The 15,020-nt window shown below is 46.2% G+C and overlaps 1 protein-coding gene across 1 annotated transcript; it reads left to right on the top strand.

The window, feature by feature from the left end:
* The first annotated feature begins 3,500 nt into the window (after positions 1-3,500).
* On the top strand, positions 3,501-9,216 carry OTOP2 (otopetrin 2). The gene is made up of 6 exons (XM_073311393.1): positions 3,501-3,906; positions 4,412-4,548; positions 5,282-5,340; positions 6,397-6,527; positions 7,159-8,054; positions 9,012-9,216. The coding sequence occupies exons 1-6, from the start codon at positions 3,501-3,503 to the stop codon at positions 9,180-9,182; spliced, it is 1,800 nt and encodes a 599-aa protein (XP_073167494.1). The 3' UTR covers positions 9,183-9,216.
* Positions 9,217-15,020: the final 5,804 nt, after the last annotated feature.

Genomic DNA, 15,020 nt, shown 5'->3' on the forward strand with positions numbered 1-15,020 from the left:
AACAAGTCCTACTCGGTCCCAGTAACATACCTCCCCGTCCCCAGTCACTGACCAAGCAGAGAAAGGCTGAGGAACACCCAGGACTGAATGGATATGGGAGTGGATTCCTTTCTCTCCCTCAGGCATGTGTCCTGATAGGGCAGACTTGAAGTATGTTGGTAGAGCAATTTGGAGTGGTCTAGTGCCCACGCCTGGAGTACTTTATAGTGGGACCGAGTAGTCCATAAACATTAGCTAAGATCAAATGGAGTGTCAGTGTACCATGTCATACATCGTCTGTCAGGGCGATCTAGGTTGCCCTTGCAGGGGCCTGGACTTGATCTAATGGATCTTTGATCACAGAACTTTATCTATGTTCCTGTGACCTAGAGGGGAGGCTCATACCACGCTCAGTAATGTTCATACCTCGTGCCCTTCAAAAGCCAATAACTCTTATCTCCCCATCTCTTTCTTCCCCAAAACCAGCCCATTGCACACAATGGATCATGGGAGTTTCACTGAGAAGTTTATGAAACAGCACTGTCAGCTCCAGAGATGGTGTAAATCAAGACGATGCCCAAATAGATATAAATTCTGCAACTGTCCAGATTTGAGGGAAGAGGAACCTCGTGTAGCAGCCCAGGTAAGATCAGAGAATCAGTTGGCAGGCGTAAAAGCAGGTTGGTGGAATGGCTTTTGGCTTTAATAATAGCTTTGATCTCAGAGATACTTCAGCCCAGGTTTCCCTAGTGATAAATTCAAAGTTTTATAAAATATTAATAAAGCACTGAGCTTAACCTATTTGTAACAGGCTTTGGAGGAGTTGGAAAGCTAGACAAGCTCACTAAAGAACCTGTTTTAGTGCCTAAGCTTGCTGCAAACTACACTGTGTTTTTCTAATGGATTTCTATTCTATTCGGTTTATCATTGTAATAGGTCTGTTTCTTTGCAGGAAGCATAACATTTTGTCTGCATGTTTTGTGGCTGGCATTTAAATCGAACCATGTTGGTCATTTGCCCTAAGACCTTTGATCTTGCCTGCATTCTCATGCCTTCCAATAGTTCATGTCAATAAACATTTAAATGTTATATTATATATTAGGGGTGTGTTACCCTGGGGAGTTAATATTTGTGTTAAACTGACATTGAATTAGCTCTGCAGCATTGATTTGAGTTTTCAAAAGTGACAAAACAGTGAGCGCAGCCCATAGGGTCTCAGTGACCAAATGCTACTGAGGAAATGTCTTGCTGCCCTTTTAAACAGGCTTCTTCAGATCTAATGATTCCCCTTAGCAGAGACAGATACTGAATCTCATTCCACTAACAGTGGAAGCAGGGCATGCACACAGCACAAAAGGTGCAACCCCAGGAGAAGATAAGTTACACACCTTGAATTGAGGGGAACACCACCAGAATGGTACAAAGCCAGGCGGGGGGGGAAGTCCCCTCATGTGTCTCCTCCCAGGAGCTGCACTCACCTGTGCTACTGAACATTCTCTAGCCCTCCATATCGGCTCCTCACCGGATCTTATCCCAAGAGCGTGCTGGCTGGCAAAGTTCCTTCAGAGAGATGCAGTTGCAGCAGGTGTTGCTCTGAATGCGTGGGGAGTTTGGAGAGAGAAACGTCAGAAGTCAGCTCATCCTTAGTTTTCGTGCATGCTGGCTTCTGCGTCCTCCCCACTGTTCCATCTCCCTTGAACCCCCTGCCTCTCACCCTCCCCTTTGGTTCAACCCTGAATCTCATTCCAACAACAGCAGGAGCAGGGCATGCGCATACTACACAAAAGGTGCCGCCCTGTGAGAAAATAGTAGTGATCCGACTTCGAGTATAGTGAATGCCAGTGAAAATGAGGTAGAATCAGAGGCTAAAATGAGGAAAGAACAAGTTAGGAATTACTTAGGCAAATTAGATGTCTTCAAGTCACCAGGGTCTGATGAAATACATCCTAGAATACTCAAGGAGCTGACTGAGGAGATATCTGAGCCATTGGCGATTATCTTTGAAAAGTCATGGAAGACAGGAGAGATTCCAGAGGCCTGGAAAAGGGCAAATATAGTGCCCATCCATAAAAAGGGAAATAAGGACAACCCAGGGAATTACAGACCAGTCAGCTTAACTTCTGTACCCAGAAAGATAATGGAGCAAATAAAGCAATCAATTCGCAAAAACCTAGAAGATAATAAGGTGACAAGTAACAGTCAGCATGGATTTGTCAAGAACAAATCATGTCAAACCAACCTAATCGCTTTCTTTGACAGGGTAGCAAGCCTTGTGGATTGGGGGAGGGAAAGGGGGAAGCAGTAGGTGTGGTACATCTTGACTTTAGTAAAGCTTTTGATACTATCTCACATGACCTTCTCATAAACAAAACTAGGGAAATACAACCTAGATGGAGCTACTATAAGGTGGGTGCATAACTGGTTGGAAAACCATTCCCAGAGCATATTTGTCAGTGGGTCACAGTCAAGCTGGAAGGGCATAACAAGTGGGGTCCCGCAAGGATCAGTTCTGGGTCCTGTTCTGTTCACTATCTTAATCAATGATTTAGACAATGGCATAGAGAGTACACTTATAAAATTTGCGGACGATACCAAGCTGGGAGGGATTGCAAGTGCTTTGGAGGATAGGATTAAAATTCAAAATGATCTGGACAAACTAGAGAATTCAATACGGACAAATGCAAAGTATTCCACATAGGAACAATCAGTTGCACACATACAAAATAGGAAAAGACTGCTTAGGAAGCAGTATTGCAGAAGGGGATCCAGGGGGTCATAGTGGACCACAAGCAAAATGAGAGTCAACAGCGTAACGCTGTTGCAAAAAAGGCAAACATCATTCTGGGATGTACTAGCAGGAGTGTTGTAAGCAAGACACAAGAAGTCATTCTTCCACTCTACTCTGTGCTGATTTGGCCTCAGTTGGAGTATTGTGTCCAGTTCTGGGCGCCACATTTCGGGAAAGATGTGGACAAATTGAAGAAAGTCCAGAGAAGACCAACAAAAATGATTAAAGGTCTAGATAACATGATCTGTGTGGGAAGACTGAAAAAATTGAGGTTGTTTAGTCTGGAGAAGAGAAGACCAAGAGGGGACATGATAACAGTTTTCAAGTATATAAAAGGTTGTTACAAGGAGGAGGGAGGTAAATTGTTCTCCTCAACCTCTGAGGATAGGACAAGAAGCAATGGGCTTAAATTGCAGCAAGGGAGGTTTAGGTTGGACATTAGGAAAAACTTCTGAACAGTCAGGAAGCTTAAGCACTGGAATAAATTGCCTAGGGAGGTTGTGGGGTCTCCATCATTGGAGACTTTTAAGAGCAGGTCAGACAAATACCTGTCAGGGATGGTCTAGATAATACTTAGTCCTGCCATGAGTGCAGGGGACTGGACTAGATGACCTCTCGAGGTCCATTTCAGTCCTATGATTCTATGATTCTTTGATTCAGATGGAGTGATCCTTTTATTTCTGGGGTTCTGTTCCTGACAGCAGTAACACTTGGCTTTGGCATTAGTTGAACCATGACAGAGGAGCCCGTGCGGACAGACAGCGAGATCAGCCGCGAAGACTCCATCATGGGCTCCGGTCAGAGAGAAGACATTGCCAGCAGGGCCTCCAGCCCAACAGGCTCCTTGGGCCACCATCCGCACTTGCCCCCCTCGACACACAACCCCAAGGAGATCTGGAAGAAAGGAGGCCGCATGTTCTCAGTCCTGCTGGCCGTCAATTTGGTGCTACTGGCCTGCACCCTGGTGAGCAGTGCAGCCTTCAACCAGGTAGCTGTGCACGACTATGACGTGTTTTTCCTGCTGACCATCATGATGCTGATCTGTATTGCCTGGACACTCTTCTACCTCATCGTCACCACTAAGCGCCAGGATGCCATCCTATACAAGGACTCCCATGCGGGACCTGTCTGGCTGAGAGGTAGAAAGCCACCATGGGTGATACCTTGGGGTGGCGGGGGGTGGGGGGGTGGAGATGGGATCCCATACGAGCTAAGCACTCTGTGGGCAAAGCATTGCCCAGATGGCCACCTAGGGGCCCTTCTCAAAACATCACTCACAGAGAACTACAGAAGGTTCCTTTCCTTAGTGCTCTGGGTCTGAGGGTTTGACTGCTCCAATGATCAGTCTCATTAACCTGCTGGATCCGGTACTTACACAGGAGGGTTCTCCGACGTACTCTGTTATTTTTCAGCCTCATCATTTGCCATTCCAAGGGCTGTTGGTACAAAGGATTTGTAGGCTTTAGGGTAAAAAGAAAACTGGGACTACTATAAAGGGGAAGCCCAAAACGCCATCTGCCTCTACATGGCAATGCCATTTCTCTCCCTCCACTGTCTGTCTAGACAAGTGTGGGCTTACCTACGTCTACCTGTCCACCCCCACCATGTGCACGTCATCTCTAATTGCCTTTGCTTCCTCAACAGGAGGCCTGGTTTTGTTTGCCATTTTCACCCTCGTGATGGACGTGTTTAAAACTGGGTATTACTCCAGCTTCTACAACTGCCTGTCCGCCATCAAAATTATCTACCCTATCGTGCAGGCTGTGTTTGTGATCGTCCAGGTGAGCGTGGGCTCTTTCAGTGCCCGGGGGACAGGTGGGGTGAGCTCAGGGACAATGCTTGACCTTCCTGGGGTGCTGATCACTCTTGGACCGGTCTCTGCCCAGCGAGCTTAGCTCACTCCTAGATCCATTCTAACCTAGCAGAGCAAACTCAGCTGACTAAACTCCTCAGGGAGCACACTTCCCTGTCCGCCAAACCATATTTGATCTGCGGTGACTTGCTCTAGGTCAAGGTTCATAACTCTTTTCCATACTATGACCTGCTATTATTTGCATAGCAGGACTGGTCACCTGAACCCCCCAGCCAGGTTCTAGCCAGGACTTCTCTCCCATTTAGCAACATGGAAAGGGCAGGATGGCTGTAACCCCTGATATCTGTTCATGATTGCCTGTGGGGTCTCAACCCCCAGGTTGGGAACCCCTGATGGATGTCAATACTGTGGAGCAGAGAGGGCTGGATGGGAGCAAGGGATAAGCAGGAGCAGCCTGATGTGCAGCAATGGTGGGCAGAAGAAGGAGCTGCAGAGGCAGAGTGGAGAGCATGGGAGGGCTACAGCACAAGGCAAAGTAAATGGCAGAGGAGCGACACGGTTGGGAAAATGGGCCCAGTGCAGCAGAGAATAGGGCAGGGCCTGACTTTCATTCTGCAGAGCATGGAAGTGACCGGGTCTGTTTCTAGTCTGACGCTGCCACTTTGAGGGTCAGTCTTAATCAACGCTTATATTTCTTCCAGACGTACTTTCTGTGGATTTCTGCCAAAGACTGCATTCACGTGCACCTGGACGTTACCAGGCGAGTATTTCTCCCAGCTGGGCCTGTCCTCTTCTGCACTGGTCCCCATTCCTCTGCCGCTGCGAGCCTCCCCTGCAATTCTACAAGGGGAACATTCCTACGTTCTTTCATGTCAATGGGTCTGTTACAGGATTATCCTACCAGGCACACAGAAGAGATGGTCCCGTGGTGAAAAGTGGAGAGCTGCCACTTGGTTCCCAGCTACCCTGAAGTGCTAGAAGGGGAGGGTCCATTCACAGATCAGGTTCAGGAAGCTGTAGAAATGGGGGCCAGCTGCAAAACTGAGAGGCAGAGCCAGGGTTTTGGTTTGAGCCCCTCTCCAGTGTAATCCCGGCCCACGCAGTGTGGCACTCTGTCCCCCTTTAGTGGTGGTTGACCCACAGATAGATGTTAATGAGCCGGCTACCAGGGGCATTCCTGTACTAGCAGCTCACCCTTTAAGATCCAGAAGCAGGAAGACTGATCCCCACGCAGAGGCACAGCCTTACACTAGCACATAATACTTACATTTTAAAAAAAAGTCCTGGTCACTTCCCCGGTACTAGGAAGGAACACAAAGGAGCGTCAGGAAGATCAAAAGGCTGATGGAATGAGAAACCAGACCTCAGATGATCATATTCACTTTCGCAAGACTGGATCCACCTTTCTGGACAGGCCAACCCTGACCAATTACTCTACATACTTCCATCCACACCCTGTGACAGACTGAGCCAGAAACAGTGAGAGACGAGACTTAGTTGGTGCTTACCGGGCAGGGTAGATGGTATGAAGAGTGAAGGGAATGAGAGAGAGCAGTTAGGGCAGCAGACAGGGAATCAGGACACCTGGGTTCTCTTCCTGACCCTGCCACAGACTCCCTGTGTGACTGGGGGAAAGTCACTTCCCCTCCCTGTGCCTCAGTTTCTCCATATATAAAACAGGGATACTGATACTTGCCTGTCTCACAGAGGCAAGGCTTAATTCACTCATGTTTGAAGAGTGCATTGAGGCCTAGAGAGGATAAGTGCCAGAGAAGCAGACTTTGCCTTGATTCTATCTGTCTCTTCTCTCATACAGGTGTGGCTTGATGCTGACGTTGACCACTAATCTAGCCGTGTGGATGTCAGCTGTAACGGACGAGTCCGTGCATAAATCACACACAAAATTCCAGAATGTAACAGAAGGAACACACAGATGGATCATGAAAGGTAATTTGCTCATTAGTAAACCCAGCTAATTCTGGAGCTGAGGCTACGGAGTTAGAAGTCTTTCTCCGGATCAGAGTCTGATACCCTTACTCCGTCTCAGTAACAATTTCATTGATGAGTGAATGCAAGGGGACTGCCCAGAGTAAGGTGCTATCTTGTGTGAGTAGGGGTATTCCAATCTGGACCTTAGCATCCGTGTCTTGCTTTGTGTCCAGCAGGAGTCATGGGGATGGAGAGAGAACCTAGAATGAACAGAAGAGGAGGAGGGGAGAGGAGGAAAAGAAAAGGAAAGGAAAGAGAGAGAATGAAAGAAAGAACCAGGGTGGAAGACGAAAGGAAGGAAGACGGGATTCGAGACAGGCCCAGATAAGAGAAGAATGTTCACTAAACCAATTGTTTGACAAGGGGGAAAGCAATTCCGAAAGGCAGAAACCAAAGGGAGGCTGAGGTTTCAATGGGCGGACTCTCAGTGTCCAGGCAACCCTGGGTTTTGGGGTCATGAGATCGACTTGTATCTTTGGTCCTGCATTTTAGTGACCATCATTCTCCAGAGTGAGGCTCTTCAGGTCTGTTAAAAAGTGCTTGTTCCCCACAGTAACAATGTAACATGTATGTGTTTTTCCTGTTCCAGCTGGAAGGGCAAGTGACTCAATAGAAGGCTGTAGTTGTACCAGTGAAATTTGCAAGATCTTCCAGAGTGGCTATTTTTGGTTGTATCCCTTCAACATTGAGTACAGTCTCTTTGCCTCTGCCATGCTGTATGTGATGTGGAAGAACGTTGGACGCCTCATAGACCACCACACCCACCATATCCACCACCTGAAGTTCAGGCTCTTCAGAAGGACCTTCTTTGTGGGCATCATTTTGGGGCTTTTGATACTGGTGAGCGGTCTGGCGGTCCTTATTGTTTATGAGGTGCAGGTGAATGCCAGTGGCCAGCCAGACAAGAAAAATGAAGCACTCATCATGTATTACACCTTCAACATAGTTTGCCTGAGCCTGATGTCTCTTGTCTGCATCGGAGGTTCCATTGTCTACAGGTTTGATAAGAGAGACATGGACCACCACAAGAATCCAACCAGGACTTTGGACATGGCCTTATTGCTGGGGGCTGCCGTGGGGCAATATGCTATCTCCTACTACTCCATTGTGGCTGTGGTGGCCAGCACTCCAAGGGATGCCATAAGTGCCCTCAACTTGACCTACTCACTGCTGATGATCGCCCAGCACACCTTCCAGAACATCTTCATCATCGAAGGCCTTCATCGGCAGCCCCCAGAAGATGACCACAAAATTCATCCTCACCAGAAGGACCTATATGGACTCACCTTTGTCAACATCAATGCCGTATCCCTTCGCGTCCCCGAAAGCAGCAGTGCCCTGCCATCCCCCTTGCCCCACGGTCAAGGTGCGGTAGCAATTCAGCCTTCAGACGTGGTACAGTCCATAATGGTCCCCAAGAAGGTGAAATGGAGGAGGAAGTTCCTAAAGGAGATTTCCTTGTTCCTGCTCCTGTGCAACGTAATTGTAAGTGACAGTCAGAAAGAGATTTTTTGGGAGGTGGGTGGGTCAATGGAGGGCAGGAAGTCATGTCCAAGAGGATGTGGTCTAAGGAAAATGTTCCTTTTTCTTACCTTAAATCTCTCACTTAAATCAGAAGATGCTGCACTGAAGTCAGTGGACTTATTGGAAAACAGTCTCTGCTGGTGTAACTAGGCACAGCTCCCTTGATTTCAGTGGCTTTTTGCCCATTTATGCCAGCAGAGAACTGGAGCCCATAACGTTGTAGAATCAGTGCGAAGGAGAGGAGAATCGGGGCCCAATATTTTTCATTAAGCTTAATCCTTTGATTCTATCTTTTTAATGTAGGGAAAAGGCATTTAGAGCCTGATCTAAGCCATTTTGTTATATGTTAGACAGCAAAAGACATGATATCAGGTGATCAGTATTGAAGTATCATGCGTGAAATCCTAGCTCCATTAAAGCCAATGACAGAACTTCCATTGACCAGGATTTCACCCCATGGGTCAAATTGTACTCTCAGGATCTCTATTGACAGGTGTAGCTCAGAGCAGAATCTGGCCCCAAAGAGCTTCACTTAGAAGCCTGCCTTTGATTAGCAATTACACTTGATTAGCAGCCACGATTTTCATTGTAAGCCCTAAGGGAAGCCAATTAAATGTAGCATGACCCCCTTCCTTCCCCCCCAGTGTTTTGAAGGCATTTTGATTTACAGGAGAGCTGTGGAGGAAATACAGACATTTCACAGGAGCTACGGCTTCTGAACAAACCAGGCAGAGACGATTTAGATAAAGAGCCTCCACTCTTTTTCTGTCTCTAATATGGTCCTGAATTTAGAAGATTTATCCTTTCCCTTCTCCCTGACTCTTCTGCCCTTTGAAGCTCTTAGCAGCAGCTACAGCTTCTCACCCCATCCCATCCCTCTCACTGAGACTGTCACGTTTGTTTCCCACCTCCAAACAGCTCTGGATCATGCCAGCATTCGGCGCCCGGCCGCAGTTCGACAACGACAAGGAACTCAACTTCTACGGCTACTCGATGTGGGCTGCCATTGTGGACATTTGCTTGCCCTTCGGGATCTTCTACCGCATGCACGCAGTGGCCAGCCTACTGGAGGTCTACATCATGTCCTAAAAGGAAGAACACCTGCTCTATCAACCCACCTTTCCCGCCCCGGGACTGAAAGTCTGAGTGGCTGTACTGAAGGGTTTGGGGGTTGCATGCATCTCACGCCCTAGCGATGACAGGGCATTACTGCACCACCGTGGAAATAATCCACTCATAGTCCCAGATGTTGTTTTCTACTCATGTATGAGTGCGTGTGTTTGATTTCAATTATTGCTTTAAGTTCTAAGGCTTTTAGAAAAGTGGAACGTGTACAAAGTAGGGCAATGAAAACCACGTGCAGTTCATTCAAATCGATACCCCTTCCTACTAAGGGCCTGATCCTGCTGCCTGCTCCCAATGTCATTGACTTCATTCTCCCAGGGGGCACTCAGTACCTTGTCAGAGCCCATCTATGTGCAGGCTGGATTCCGTTCGCTTTAAGAGATCCATTGGCTTCAATGACATAACTCAGGTGCGCAAGGCAAATGGGACACAAAGCTACATCCCACTGCTGGGAGAGCCATTGCAAAGGAGAAGAATCAAGCTCACAGACATGAAAACTGAACTGGTGGATGTTGAAGGCTTTTGGAATCACGTTAGAATTCTCTTCTCCCCACTATCCGACCACAGTCCTGACGGCTTTGCAATACTGTCTTTGATCACATCCTCTTTCTCCTCATTGAGACTGTATAGCTGCTGATCAGCCAAGGCCCAGAATGACTGAAAGCATCCTTATTCCGGACAGCACCTACTCATGTGCTGAATTCCCACTGAAGCCAATGGGCCCTTAGCACATGGTTAAGTGCAGTCCTGAATAGGAATAGACTTAAGCACGTGCTTAAGGTCTTTCCTGAATCAGGGCCGACGGTTAATTCTATTACGAGAATTAAAAGGATTTTTTAAATAGTTTAATGATTTTTTAAAAAACATATGAACTTATTTTATATAAAAAAATTATTTATTGATTTTCAGTGTAACAATGAATGGCTAAATGTTCACAGTGCCACACAATGAACACATTGGAGATCCAATTCATTCTACAGGCCAGATTTCCTGACCTTAGATGAACACACAGGGCTGCCAGTGATTTCATTTGGAGACCTGTGCATCAGAGAGTGGAACTGATCCATATGGTATCTGCCTAACCTGAAGCAAGCCTCATGAACTCTAAACACGCCATGCTTCGTTTGGCTGGTGCATATAAGTATCAGCAAATGAGTCAACGTGGCACAGCTCAATGTCTCTCTCTTACAAAGTTATGTTTGTAAGAAAGAAAGAAAGAAATTTCATTGTACTGAAGAGGAAAATCGCAGAGCTGATGAAAATTAACAATAATTTCCTGAGGCTATTTGTATATTTCTCAAATAAAAGAATAAATGAAAATCATATTACTTTACTGAGCAGAGTTTACTTTTCACCAGCCAGCTAGAGTAACGTGTAGGTTTGGTCCATGGAACACCAGAGTGAGAGGGAAGAACAAAGATTTTGAGGTGGTTGAAATACTTTGCCCCAAAAAAGAGTTCACATTTCAACAATTCATAGATTTTAAGGCCAAAAGAGACCATTAGAGCATCTAGTCTGACCTCCTGTATATTGCAGGCCATAGAATTTCACCATTTACCTCTCTATTGAGTCCATTAACTTGTGTCTGACAAAAGCTTATCTTCCAGAAAGGTGTGCAGTCTTGATCTGAAGACATCAAGAGAGAGATAATTCACCGCTCCCCTTGGTAGTTTGTGCCAATGGTTAATCACCCTCACTGGTTAAAATGTGTGCCTTATTTCTAATTTGAATTTGTTTGGCTTTAACTTCCAGCCATTGGATGCTTTCCTTTTAGTTTTTTTATTAAGGCAAAGCTACACTAAAATGTTAGCCTACAACATCATATATTACATATTCAGGATCAAGTTAATATTCAAAGAACCTGGCTAAAGATTTTGACTTGCTGGCTGGGGATCCCTCTTTTAAATACCCGTCCTCTTTTTAGTTCTCCTCTTGTGTATGTCCTTGGTGTGAAAGCTTTTCCATTACAAGAACAGTCTGTATTTTACTATACCACAATTCCGTAGGGTGGAGGTGTCACATTTTCCCAATAATTTGCAATACAGCGTCTAGCGCTAAGAGTGAAAATGAAAGTCATTTGTTGTTTGGTTAAAATGCTGATTCTTTCCTAGATCATTAAGCAAGCAGGTCAAGGAGGGATCTCCCAGCCATTGGTTCTTGTAATGCCTTTCTCCACTAGACTCAATGCCCATTAGAACTTTTTTTAAGACCAGCTCTTCAGAGGTTACAAATTAACATGTAAGAGAAACAAGTGAATGAACTGGGAACTGGCTGGACGAAAAAAAACCTAGCCAGAATCTTAAGTTCTCCCTCTGAAGAATTTACTCCTGCTGGTGAATTGTACTTTCCTTATTATTTGCCTTCAGAACGTGTTACCCTCTGTCAAGTTTACAGGACTAGCTATAACTTTGATCCCTCTCTGGTCTCTCTAAGTCCACCCCCACAGGAATCGGGACCCAGGCTTTCCGCTCTCTTTGGGCTACAGAACCCTGTGCATCAACTGTACTTACCCAACAGGCCCGACTGAGTTCAGGTACTTGCATTTCTCCCCTTCAGGAATTGCCACCAGTGGTGTATAGACTTAAAACAAATGTATTGTTGATTTAACCACAGGAACACAACGCATAACATAAGAGAAAAAGGATTTTAAAACAAAAGGTCTTCACACATCTATCTTAACTACAGTCCTAGACGCTGGCAGACCCTAACCTCTGAAGACCTGGATCTCAGCCTCCAAAGCTCTCCTACCCCCTGAGCGAGTGCCTGTCTTTTTAAACCCTTCCTGGCTCCTTTGTTGCGGTTTCCCAGGCTTGGACTGCTGGCCAAAACCTGTCTGCTTAGTCTGCTGCAGGGGGTCAAGCCAGGGCATCAAAACTCAAAGTAGTGGCTCTTGAATAGGCTCTCAAGTAGAGCTGGGCAAAATTTTTCCAACAAATCTTTTTTTCACCCAGAAATGCAGGTTTGGGTGGACCAAAATGTTTCACAAATGTGTGTCAAATTAGTCAGATTGTTTCAGTCAGAAAAAAAGTCTGGAAAAGTCAAAACTTTCCATTCGGACATTTTTGAAACGAAACCTTTTGACCTTCTGATTCAGAACAACTTTGTTTCAAATCAGACTTCATTTTTATTTAAAAATAATAATAAAAAAGGTTAGAAAACCCTCCAAATCAAACCCTTTCATTCAGCCCAAAGCAAATAAACATTCAACTTTTTTGGTCACCAAAAAATTTGGAAAAAAAAATTCATTCAGGTTGACCCAAAATGAATTTTTTTTCTCTCATAGTTTCAGTTCTGCCACCAAACCAAAAATTAATTATTTGTACAGCTCTACTCCAATGTTTGCTTGAGAAGGAGATCTCGGAATCCACCTCCTTCCTGAGTGTGGGCAAAGGCTGTTTGTGGCTGAGATAAGTCTGTTTTATTGCCAATCATTGGCCACCTTTGTCTGCTATTCAATTGTGTTAATATGTCTAGCTATAAACAATGATAGGTGTGTTATTAACGCAAGATTTTTAAAGCCCATCTTCCCTTTTTGAGCCCACAGTCAGGCAGCTGTCCAAATATGACATTTGCACCTATGTATAATTCTGTGTGTAAAAAAATAAAATAAAGTCCAGGTAGAAAATTTCTAAATATATAATTTTGGGCTCTCACGTATAAGAGAACCAAAAAAACCAAAACCTCTTTCCCATAATGAATTGGTAAATGTTTATTTAATGCTCAAAGGGATTTTTACAAGCATTGATGGGCATCAAACTGCACTGTCTAGCCAGTTTAGAAGACACTCTGCCTGCAGGCAAAGCCAGAGTCTCTGCCCAATTAGTTAAACACAGGCTCAGTCTAGCACATCAGTTGCAACTCACAATCACGTGTAAACCTTTCACTGGCCACAAGCCCTTCTAGCCAATACGAATCCAGAAACTCACTCCAGAACTCTAAGGTAGCTCAACTGAATACGACCATGACACAATTAACCCTTCAGTCAATATTTTGTTGCAGCCAGAACAGTGAAAAGGATCAGTAACGGATTCCACCCCCAATGATGATTTTTTCATGGCAAATCAAAATGTTTGATACATAAAGATATTTATACATTCCCCATTAGTGACAGAGCACCTCACAATCTTTCATGTATTTACCCTCACACAATCCCTGTGAGGTGGAGCACACTATTTTACAGAGGAGAAACTGAGGCACCGGGTGGCTGAGTGACTTGTTAAGATCACGCAGGAAGTCTGTGGCAGGGCAGAGACTTATACCTAGGTCTCCTGACCAGCATCTTAACCTCTGGACCAGCCTTTCTTTCACGGTATCTCCAAGTACAGCCATTTTGGAATGAACAGAAATCAGATCTCCATTAGGGGCTGCAGCTCCTGGCGGCATAGACGGGAGATAACCAAACGTCTGCATGGGACACAAACCAAACAACTATCACATCAAACAAAGCAATTATGAGAGCTGCAGGGAACAGAGAAAAAGCTGGAGCCTCACCCTTACGGTTCGGTTGCTAAATGCAGAGTAAAAGGAGCCTGGTTTTCAGTGGTGCTGAGCACCAGCGCACTCCCATTGGTGTCAGTGGGGTTTGCGGGAGCTCAGCACGTCTTAGAAGAAGGCCACTGTTTAGCCTGAATTTGGGTTGAGGAGCCCAGGTTCACCCGAGTTTCAGTTTGGATCTGGATTTCACAGCTGGGCCCTCCCCTGTTCACAGGCCAAACCAGCTCCAGTTCTAGACAACCCTGAACTCCATCCAGATGCAGAGCTGGGTTTTACGGCTTTGGCCCGGTTCTACCCAAACCTGAAAGTCCCAGCCAGGTCTAATACAAATCCAGCTGTCAGGAGAGGACATGAGTCTCCCCTGAGCCATCAAACACACAAAAGCCAGGACCTTTCACCATGTAAGTACACAGCGAGGGAACCAATCTAAGAAAGAGATGGAGATAAGAAATTGCTTTATGGCAGGTGAACAATAGGGAGAGGAAGAGGCTGTGATTAGGGCCCGACCTGAGCTATGGTGTCGTGGATACAGCGAATCTCTCCTTCTTCCCTGATTTCTGAACCATTCCTTGTTTCCTAGGTCAGGTTTTGATTTAGTTGAAGGTGAGGAAGCAGGAGGGGGAGATAATCACAACAGCTCAGCAGCTGGGTGGGAGACGTGTCCAGTCCACTGGCCACGGAAGAGGTCGCTGCTCAGTGCACGCAGGGAGCGGGGAGTTGTCAGGTTTGAAGTCTGGGAGAGTGGGGTTGGGGCAGGGTGCTTGTGGAGGGCTGAGGGGTTGGATGTTTGCTGGGGAGGGGGTGGCCGCTGGGAGGGAAGTTCACCAAAGGGCTGTAGGTGGGTGGATTCAGCTGCTTGTGGTGGGGGAGAGGCCAGGTTGGGTCTTTGCTGAGGGGTGGGGAAATCAGGCTGGCTGCTTGCTTGTGGACAGGTGGGAGCCAGAGGTGAGACCTGGTTCTTGTTGAGGACTGGCTGGGCGGGAAGAGGAGCAACTCCAACACTGGGCCATTGCTCCATCATTTTTGCTCACTAAGGTGGTTGGCTCCCCCGCCTTCAGCTGCAGCGAAGGGAAGGGTGCATGGAGAGTTCTCTGGGGAAAATGGCACATAATCAGAGCTTCTCAATTACCTTATCACACCAGATTCTCAACTGCCAATTAACTCCACGCTATCTGTGATGGGGAAGGGTGTGGGGCTGTACTCTGGAGTGTATTAGGCAACAGGCATTCCACAGAACCCTGTTGGACAAACACCAGAGCACGGTGGCCTCCTACTGCCTTGGCTTGGATTTACAGTTTGACTGGGCAG

The sequence above is a fragment of the Lepidochelys kempii genome, chromosome 14, assembly GCF_965140265.1.
Source record: "Lepidochelys kempii isolate rLepKem1 chromosome 14, rLepKem1.hap2, whole genome shotgun sequence".
NCBI lineage: Eukaryota > Metazoa > Chordata > Testudines > Cheloniidae > Lepidochelys > Lepidochelys kempii.

Excerpts from the sequence above, each read along its gene's own strand:
- OTOP2 (XM_073311393.1), top strand. The coding sequence starts at position 3,501 with ATGACAGAGGAGCCCGTGCGGACAGACAGCGAGATCAGCCGCGAAGAC. Across the intron at positions 4,549-5,281 it reads CTGTGTTTGTGATCGTCCAG|ACGTACTTTCTGTGGATTTC; the intron begins GTGAGCGTGGGC and ends TATTTCTTCCAG. Across the intron at positions 6,528-7,158 it reads ACACAGATGGATCATGAAAG|CTGGAAGGGCAAGTGACTCA; the intron begins GTAATTTGCTCA and ends TTCCTGTTCCAG.